The sequence below is a fragment of the Camellia sinensis genome, chromosome 3 (assembly GCF_055761805.1).
Source record: "Camellia sinensis isolate YWXY chromosome 3, ASM5576180v1, whole genome shotgun sequence".
Taxonomy (NCBI): domain Eukaryota; kingdom Viridiplantae; phylum Streptophyta; class Magnoliopsida; order Ericales; family Theaceae; genus Camellia; species Camellia sinensis.
The window spans coordinates 17145589-17156067 of NC_138963.1; the positions used below are offsets into that span (position 1 = coordinate 17145589).

General features: G+C 33.7%; 1 protein-coding gene across 2 annotated transcripts; it reads left to right on the forward strand.

The window, feature by feature from the left end:
* Positions 1–2091: 2091 nt before the first annotated feature.
* LOC114275500 (BEL1-like homeodomain protein 9) lies at positions 2092–10210 on the forward strand. Of its 2 annotated transcripts, XM_028217540.2 has the most exons (5): positions 2092–2358; positions 2541–3584; positions 8412–8770; positions 9120–9180; positions 9371–10210. In XM_028217540.2, the coding sequence occupies exons 2-5, from the start codon at positions 2655–2657 to the stop codon at positions 9899–9901; spliced, it is 1881 nt and encodes a 626-aa protein (XP_028073341.2). In that variant the 5' UTR covers positions 2092–2358; positions 2541–2654; the 3' UTR covers positions 9902–10210. The 2 variants fall into 2 exon arrangements, with proteins under 2 accessions (XP_028073341.2, XP_028073342.2); XM_028217541.2 differs by lacking the exon at positions 2092–2358 and having other exon boundaries at positions 2429–3584.
* The last annotated feature ends 269 nt before the right edge of the window (positions 10211–10479 follow it).

The following is a 10479-nucleotide window of genomic DNA, read 5'->3' on the forward strand; positions in this document are numbered from 1 at the left end:
CTCTCTTTCTCTTGATTTGATACACTCGTTTGATTGATCTCTGTTTTGGTTTTAGTTTTGGTTTGGTTTCACACTTTGTAGAGAGAGAAACTTGTTGGTGACTCAAACCAAGGGTTGTTCTTGTTTTTATTGAGGTTGGTGATTGGGTGTAGAGATTATCGGGGATCGATGCCTGATAATCGACAGATTCAGAGCAATTGAGGTGTTTCCAATTCTTCACCAAATAACCTTGAAGGAAATAATATATGCTTGAGTTTCAAGCAACAATGATCTATACACTATAATCATAGTTTTCAGTTTGTTTGGGGAAAAACAGAGATTGAGTGAGAGGAGAGAGGGGGAAGAGCTCTTACACTCCACCGAGGGAGGGAAAAAGAGAGAGAAAGACGAAAAGCAATAAGAGAGTGAGGCATCGAGTGATAGAAGAGAAAAGACATACCTGGTGTTGGTATGGATGGTTGCCGAAGGCTGGACCGGCATGCGATAGAGGTGAGGCTATGTTGGTTGGGGTGATGAGAGAGAGGCCTTCGAAGACGGCGATCGTAAGAAACACTCAGCCTCCAACAGTATTGAACACTCTTTCTCTCTCTCTTATGTGCCTTGTGATGAACCCTAGCTTGTACTTTCCTTTTGATTAGAAGCAGTCAAAGAGTTAAATGTATTTTGAATTTTTTTTTTTGAATTTGTGTTTTGGCGTTAGGGCTTTTTTTTTTAAAAAAAAATTTGGGAATTATATATTTTATATAAAAATCAAATTGAAATATTTTATATAATCACACTTATTTAAAAAGTGTGATTAAAAAGTAGTAATGTATATATAATCACACTTTAATTAGAAGGTGTGATTAAAAAATATATAAATAATTACACTTAAATTAAAATGTGTGATTAAAAAATATATATATAATCACACTCATTTAAAAAGTGTGATTAAAAAGTAATAGTGTATATATAATCACACTTTAATTAGAAGGTGTGATTAAAAAAAATATATATATATATATATAATCACACTTAATTGAAAAGTGACATAAAAAATAAATATTATCACACTCAATCAAATTAAGTGTGATTAAAATATCAATCTAATTTTTTTTTATCACACTTTTAATAAAGTGAGATTTTTTTTTTTTGTTAACGTGTGATCTTTAACTATTTTTGTAATAGTGAATATTAACATTTTTTTTATAACGGACACTAATTATCAAAACTCATTTAAAAAATATTGAATGTTTAATAACTATTACTCGATAGTGTAAACACTAATTTTATTTGAAAAGTTGACTATTTTAATTGATTTTTTAATTTTTACCTTAATTAAAAAAATTGTATTTGAAAAGATAATTAATTTTTATTTTTATTTTTATGATTGATTTGATGGTTAAATGTGTTATGAAAATCAACCAGTTAAATATATGGAAAAAAAACTATAATAGTTATTAAAATTTGAAATTTAAAAAGATAATTATATAGAAATATTTGTAAAGGGTTATTTGGAAATTAAAAAATGTTGACAATCTACACCGATTGATGGTTTAAGGTTTATTTATTTACTAATTTTTAAATTTTTAATGAAAAAATATAAAAATAATGTGATTTGAATAAATAAATAAGTATACTTGTTTAAACAATACGCATTCGATGCTATTTTAAGGGGCCTTTTGGGACGCAAAAAAAGATTAATTTTTAACTTTTTATCTATTTTGCATTATATCACTTTTTATATTTTTTGTTCATAAAAAATAAAATAGATTAAAAATGTCAAAAAATTAATTTTTTATTAACTTTTCAAAACACCATTACAAATCTTTATTCGTATTTTTTAGATCAATTATTGTATTTTAGCCTACTTTTTATTTCTTCTTCACTTTAATTTTTTTTCTTTTCAAATTAATATTAACAAATTAAAAAAAAATTAAAATTACTTCACATAAAAGTAAAGAAGCTGCAAAATCTTTTGCCCGATTGATGAGTACTGTGAAACCCAATCTCTGTTCCAGCGTTCTCACGTGCGTCATTACGAATCATTAATAGGAGCAATATTATTATTAATAAAAAAAATTATAAATAAAAAACGACAAAAAAAGAAATAATAAACTGTCAGAAAAATACACAGCATATACAGTTAGTTCAATTATTACCGGAAATAGCCGGTCGTCGTCCGGTTTCCCGCAACCCTATGCACCAGACGCCTCCCAATGAAGCAGATAGAGTGATAAGAGAGAAAATATAGAGAGCGAAAGTGAATGTTAAGAAAGATTTTGTGTGAAGTTGTGAGAGTGAGAGTGAGAGTGAGAGTGAAGTGAACACATCCCAAGTTTTTTAAGCTCTCTCCTCACTCTGTGCTAATCTGCGCAGGTCTGCTATTTTTCTAGAGATTTTAATAAAATTATTATTAAATTTTTTACCAAACACTCATCTCAGATTTATATGAGAGTGTCAACTCTGTACGTAAATATTTTATGAAGAAATTGATAATTTTATTGATGTTATAGATTTTTATTTTGTTTTGTTTTGTTTTTTTTTTTTTTCGGCTTCAGAAGAAGATGTCATGATAGCCTTTCATTTCACCACCACCACCACATCTCCTTCTTTCACTGTTCTTCTCTCTCTTTACAAACTTTCTCTGTCTAAAGCTTTAGTCTTGTCTAGTCATGGCGGAAGAGGGTTTTGAACCTTACCATGTCCCACAACAAAGCAGAAGAGACAAGCTCAGAGTGCTAGCCCAAAACAACCTCCAAGGGTGCGCAGGTTTACTCCCTCTCTACGATCCCTCCCACATCACCTCTGCCGATTTGCTAACCTGCGCCACCCTCCACCACCAGCACCACCACCATAACAACTCACTTCTCAGCAAGTCAAGCAGCCCCAACCAAACCTCTTCAAATTGTGATGTGATTAAAGAAGAGGGTGTGAATTTGATGGGTTATGTATCATCTTCAACTTCACAACATCTATATATGGATCCACAGTCGTCTATCCATTTAAACCCTAGCTCGATCCAAGATATTAACAACAACCCATTTCTCTTCAGCCCTCAAAACTTCAGGGTCTTCGATCAATCCTTTAATGGAGGTGATGTTGTGGTGTATAAGCCAGAGGCTAATAACATTAATAACCCCAATGGACAAGGGTTGTCTTTGTCTCTGTCTTCTCATCACACCCACCAAACCAGTCTTCCCTTGGAGCTGAATCTACAAAGATATGAGTCTTCAATTTTCAACAATAAGGTTGCTGGCAGTGGGTATGTTGTTCCGGCCACCGTTGGCGGCGGCGGTGGCGCTGGTGGTGGTTCAGCTTCAAATGATTTGTCGAGGAGTTCGGTTCCTCTCGGGCCTTTTACGGGTTATGCTTCGATTTTAAAGGGTTCGAGGTTCTTGAAGCCTGCACAGCAGTTGTTGGAGGAGCTTTGTGATGTGGGTAGAGGAATTTATGCAGAAAAGATCACGGCGGTGGAGTCGAGTCTGATGGATCCTCCAATGGAAAATTTGGGTGGATGTGGAATTGCGGATGAGTCGCCTAGCGGCGGGGACGGCGGCGAGCAGCGGAGAAAGAAGTCTAGGCTGATCTTGATGCTTGATGAGGTATGCTTCTCTAATTTACAACAATCATCATCATATGTGTGTTTTCTCATTTGGGTTTTAGATTAAATGGGTTTTATAGAACAATTTAACTATTTTTCATGTAATATTGGTTGTTTCTCTTGATTAAAAAAATACTAAATTTTCTTGTAGTTGGGTCTTATTTGATTGATTTTCTGTTTCATTTTGTGATCCTCTTTTAAGCTAGGTCTTTATGATTCTTTTAAGTGTTGAGCTAGTCATTGTCACTTTGATTACCTATGTGCAATAGCTTATTAGCTTCTTTTTAATTTATAGGTTACTATTTTGTATTATATGTGAACTATATGCTAGTATTTTAAGGGTAGATGGGGATAGAGATCACAAAATCATCTTCTTGTGTAAAAGGTAATAGGAGGGAATATATGCCCATAGATTGGTGCCATAAAATGTCTGACAACCTTAGAAAGAGTTTAAGTGGTGACATTACTGTCACTTAAATTTGGGGGTATAATGTGCATAAAGTGATTGAAGGAATCCATTTGAAAAGATTTATACTCCATAAAAGTGTTCATGGAAAGCATAGTGGTATTCCAAGCATAAAGAAGATGGGTTGACGAGGTGTCCAGCCTCTTTTACCCGTGGGACCGGTTGAGGGTGAATTGAGTTTTACCAATTTGGCAAACTACAATATTGAGTAAATGATGTCCCTCATTTTTGGTTTTGCGCTTTGTTGGAAATTTGATGATGATTTCAATTTGTTATAAATTGAGTTTACACAATTCAGGGAGAGATGCGGAGAACTTTGTATTTCATTTCACTACATGCCACTTCATTTGCTTTCTTATCACATGACTAGAATATACAGTAATTTATAGGTTTACAACTGTTCACGTGCACACATGAACACCTTGCAAGACCCTATGGGTATGTTTGATTGGAAGGACTAAAGCATGGGATTGGGATTATTAATCCGTGGGCCCAATCATCCTATGTTTGTTTTGACACTTTGATTTAGGATTATTAATCCAATGGATAATTAATCCAACAAATTTGTAGGATTATTAGTAATGGGGTAGGGGTGGGATAGTTAATACCACACTAATTTGATAGGATTATTAATACTTCACTATTAGTGTTGTGAATCAAACATGCCCTATAGGTACATACATGAACCACTGCTTAGTTGCTTTCCTGCATGTTTCACCTCTTCATTATGCATTTTGAAATATTGATTGATATGCAACAATTTTCACCCAAAATTTTGTGAGAAACTCTTAGGCTGTGTTTGAATTAATGGGTTTGTGTTTAGAAGTATAAAGCTAACAGCTTCAATTCTGATACCAGCATGAATGGATTTCAGATTCATATGTTATTGGATTTGTAATAGCCAAATAAAGAGGTTATTTGAAATCAATGTCACCAAGAATTCTATTTGCACAAGTACTCTAGTCGAATATGTCTTTCGTTCTTCACTTTTGACCTTAACCCCAGCTTCTTGTACAAACCTTTAAATTTGAACAACAAATCCCTTGATTTTGAATCTTTTAATGCAAATGAAACCTTTAAAAAAATTGTGAATTGCTTTATATTTGAAGTCATCTCACAAGCTCTTAAAAGATGCTGGATCCAGCTAAACTTAGACGAAAACATTGCATAAATAAAGGGTAAAGGCAACTTTAAGGCCATGATTACTTCATCCACAGCCCCATATACCCTCATATGTGGGGCCTAATACGTGAGTGGGTTGTTATGGATTGAGACAATTGTGGAAATAACACCTCTTTATACTTTAATATATACCAAATGAGGAAAGGGCAACTTTTGAAATTCTGCTGGCATTTTGATTTTCTCGTGAGTTTCTCATATATTAAAAGTGAGAAATGGGAGGAGAGATTTTTTGAACTAGAAAAGGGAGGAGATGGAAATGAAGAAAAAGATAAAGAGTCAAAACAAATTTTGTTGGATTTCTTCTAATATTTGAGTTCTGACTGAGAGATCATGGTTGCGATCTATGCACAATAGTTTTAATGTATGGGGCTTATTACTTGTATTGTGTGGCACTTTTAGGTGCAGCTCTATGCATTGATGTTGTTTAGTTTTATTTGGGAAATGATATTCACACTACTCGTTTGTTTCTCACAAGGGAGTGTGAGTTATTATTTTAATTTTTTTAAGTGCATCTCTTGTTCACCTAAATGGGAGTTAGACAAAAAAAAAAAAAAAAAGTTTTTCGTGTTGTTGACCGGTGCAACCTAAAAGGTTGTTAGATGATTCTATTTAAATTTTGAAAAAATATTGGAACGTTGAATAAATTGATTCTTTAAGTTGATGTATGCCATTATAATCAAATTAATTGAAATAAAAATTGATGATGAACTTACAACACACCATACCAGGGATATAAAAATTAGAGCATACATCTGGCATCTATGTCTTCATATTGGATAATGGGCTTTTTAGATTCATATTAGGACAATTACTATTTGATGTCATCATTAAAAGAAATACTACTACTCGGGCTTGCACTCGGTGGCGGAGTCAGGAAATTAAGTTAGAGGGAGTACTTTTTAATTATAATTTTTTATTTAAAAAAAATCATGATCAACATTAAGATAATAATAATTTTATGAGCTAAATTTAAGCATAAGAAATTAAAATTCATTATTAATAGGAACAAATCAAAATTCTATAATAATGTGTAATAGCTCAGTGCGGGATGGTGATGCAAGTTTGTAATTTTAGTACAAAAAATTATGGATCAAAATCCCTAATTTTAGAAAATAAAAACACATCATTTATAACACAAATTATTATAAAATTTATTTAATTTTTATTTGACAAAAAATATCAAAGAGATGATATTGCTTATAAATAATATGTTTTGAATGGAAATTATTAAATAGTAATGATATGGTGTTGTCTATGTGATGTTTAAAGCATGTAAAAGCACAAATGACACTAAGTAGTCTGTCAACTATCAAAAAATAACGAATTATTTATATTCAATTCATAAGATTTCCCACTATACTATTAGTTTAGACAACTACATAAACAATAACACATAGTGCTCCCAAAGTATCAAATAACTACTTGTTGTAAACAATACAATAAACCCTTAGCCAAAGAACATGTTAAGTAAAAAAAAAGAATATATTTTGTATATGACTACAAAACAAAACAAAACAAAAACAAAAACAAAAAAAAGTTCAAAATATGTGACCCCCTGGGCCTTTCTTTGGTTCCGCCCTGCTTGCACTTGCCTTCTATATTCTCATTTTGTTGTGCATGTTTTTGTCCTAATTTTTGGTTTTTTTGGGGTCAATTGGTTGTTTACAGATATGAGAAACATTACGTCAAATTGCAAGTTCAATAATACACTAAGCCGAACAACCATAGCTAGTCCAATAGTACACCAATCCCAACTAGATGAACAATACATACAACCTCTATAATGGAGGTGAAACAAAAATCACAAAGGATATCAAATTTCTTTCTATATGAGTTGAAAATGTTTTACCCTGTAGTCACCTTGGTTGTAAATGATTTCTTAAAAAATGCTATATTTTATTGGAATTTCTATCAAAAGAAGCATTGGATTTGGATGCCTTCCATATGAAGTTCAATCTACAACTTTGTATTTTGAAAGACAAGTATTAAACTTGTCACTCATAGTCAATTAGTTTTGAGTAGGATGCTTTAACAAGTGATATTAGAGTCAAATTGTCATGGGTTTGTTGCAGGAGCATCATTGTGTGGGAGGGATTATTGGTTACACAATGTTGTTCTCTGTGATTGCTCTAAAACAATTATATGGGGCACTATGTTAAATGATGTTAAAGACATAAGTGAACTCTCCCCAACATCGATTGGTTTTAAGCGAGATGGTGGAATTCAGTTTGACCAATTGATTTAGGGGAGATGATGAAATTCGGTCTGATAAGTGGCATGAGAGTTGGATTTTGGGTGGTCTTTAGTGGGCACAGTCTACCCCAGGTCTTTTCTCTTGTTTTTCATTTCTGTCACCTCCACATGCTACGGGCTACATGTGTAGGGGAGAGTTTCCATATCATCATCACTCTAAGCCACCCAAACTTGGTTAATACTCCCTTCAATCCATTTTGTTATTCCTTTCTATTTTGGGGTGTCCCAATTTGAAAATTCAAAGGAAAAAGTGTTTCGTTTTCCGAAACTATCTCTAATAAAGTGTCTATAACTATATTAAAAGTTAAAAAGTTGAAGACAAAAGGGCATTCTTGGAATAAATGTTTTAAAATTTGAATTCAAATGTAATAATCTCGTCTCCCTTAAAAGAGTTAGAACTCCCAAAAGGGACTAACAAAATGGGATGCTTTAACATAGAGTGATATTTACAACCATGATGCCAATGACTAAAAATAATTACACCTTATTTACCTAGATATATTGAATTTGTGTGTGCCATCATTGTCATCATGCAACTCAATATCTGTATATGTTGAAGATATAATATAAATAATAAAGTTGTCCCTTTGTCTAATGGCTTGAACTTCTAGATGAGTTTGTAATTATGAATTCCAGTCTATAGAAAATGAGGGAAGGCATTGTGATATTGTGAGATTTCTTTGAAGGGAATAATATTCTGAAGCTTGGGCTGGTTACTCAAATTGACTGGTCATTGGTGTGTTTCAAATTTTTGAAAGGACTGCAATTGTATCACACATGCATGCTGCAGTCTATTTTTCTGATATTGTTGAAATGCTTCAAAAACAATTACCCCACATTGATTACTTTGCTAGTGTAATTTTAAATTTTCATTAAATATGGTTTATCAGTCTCTTTGATGATTTATCTCGTTTTCATCATCATTAGGTTTACAGGAGGTACAAGTATTACTACCAACAGATGCAGACAGTTGTAGCATCATTTGAATCTGTTGCTGGGCTCAGCAATGCTGCTCCATATGCAAACTTGGCCCTAAAAGCAATGTCAAAACACTTCAGAAGCTTGAAGAATGCAATCACTGACCAGCTGCGATTCACAGGGAAAGCTCAAAACTACCGGAAAGATGAAACTCTGAGCTTTGGAAACTCTGAAATTCTTTATAGCCATAGACCAGTTCACAACTCTGGATTTCTTGAACATCAACCTGTTTGGCGACCCCAACGAGGACTTCCTGAGCGTGCCGTAACTGTGCTGAGGGCATGGTTGTTTGAACACTTCTTGCATCCGTAAGTATTTTTGTTTTCTTAATTATGCAATGGTAAAAATATTACAAAAATAAAATTTTCTACACAACATTCAGAATGATGTAGCAGTGAATTTGAAAATCATCCACTCAAGTTATGGGTGTTTTGTTTAAATTGATAGGACCACAGTGAATTATATCATTCTATATGGAAATTCTGTTTCTATAAAAATGCTGGGATGTTAGCTTGTCTACTTTCCAGAATTAATACTCAGATTTTCTTTTAATAATTTCTTCATTCACAAATGCTCGTCTATACAACTTAAATTAAAAAAAATAAAAAATTCTCTATGTATAAATACACTGACTATATTCTCTGTTCAATGTTTCAGTTATCCTACTGATACAGACAAGCTAATGTTAGCTAAACAGACTGGTCTTTCACGAAGCCAGGTGCGCTACTTTTTGTTAGCTCTAGTAGCCTCTACTTCACACACACACTACACAAATGTGTGCACACATATACAGGCACTCAGAGAGCTCTCTTTAAGGTGCTCAATGTCGGATCAAATTTTTGACTTGTGTTTAAACACGTCCACGGCTATATAAAATTGAGGTGATCAAGGTTGACAATGCTAACCAGGTTTCCAATTGGTTCATCAACGCAAGGGTGAGACTTTGGAAGCCTATGGTGGAAGAAATACACATGCTCGAAACACGGCAAGGTCAAAAAGCTTTGCAAAGGGAGGAACAACAAAATACTGATGGGCCAAATGATCACTTGCCTACAGCCACCTCACTTGCTTCCGAAAATCCATCCACATCCACCAAACGGGCCCAAGACCTTCCGTCTAAACGCACTAGAAATGAATTTCCCGATATATACATGGGGACTGAAGAGCCAGTGAATTTATCGTATGAAAATTTGTCACGTCATCAACAAATGGGCGTTGGTGTAAACACTGCAAGTGGAAGTGGGGGTGTTTCTTTAACACTAGGACTGCATCAGAATAATGGTATTGGTTTATCGGAGCCCTTTCCAGTTAACGCAGCTCTTCGTTTCGGTCTTGAAGCGAACACTGAGGGGTATGTAATGGGTAGTTTTGAAGCACAGAATCGGCAATTTGGAAGAGATATGATTGGTGGGCAACTTTTGCATGATTTTGTTGGCTGAATGATATATTCTGGGAAAGATCTCTATTGGATGTGTGCTTTTTATCGACTGCCCAAACCAAGCTACACAAGTAAATGCTTTGTTGCACTGTGGTGGCATAATATATATGTCCCCCATGGACGCAATTGTAAAAATACAAATCCATGTGATATCATCCCCCCTAGATGTGTATACAAGTGAAATTATTGTTGTAAGGAAAATGCAGGTGAGCTTTATTTATCTTTGGTAAATGATATACCTTGGTGGATATGGAGAGACCATTCAATTTATGAATGAAAATTATTCCAGCAGCATGCCTTCCATTGTAAATTTGATACTCCTGTTATATCTATTTCACCTTTGGTTTTGAACTTCTCAGACCAGGTAACTCATTCTTCGATGAATTGCTGAGCTTACCCACTAGCCTTTATTTTTGAAATTTTATTTTTGGAATAAATTTTTTTTGGAGTGTGAAGAATTTATATAGGTTTCACATAATTTTTTTACTGTTAGTAGCTTTGTACTGCAAAACCAGACAGGCAGGGATGGGATTGCATGTATATATATGTATATATAGAGAGAGATGCAAAACCAGACAC

Excerpts from the sequence above, each read along its gene's own strand:
- LOC114275500 (XM_028217540.2), top strand. The coding sequence starts at position 2,655 with ATGGCGGAAGAGGGTTTTGAACCTTACCATGTCCCACAACAAAGCAGA. Across the intron at positions 3,585-8,411 it reads TGATCTTGATGCTTGATGAG|GTTTACAGGAGGTACAAGTA; the intron begins GTATGCTTCTCT and ends CATCATCATTAG. Across the intron at positions 9,181-9,370 it reads CTGGTCTTTCACGAAGCCAG|GTTTCCAATTGGTTCATCAA; the intron begins GTGCGCTACTTT and ends AATGCTAACCAG.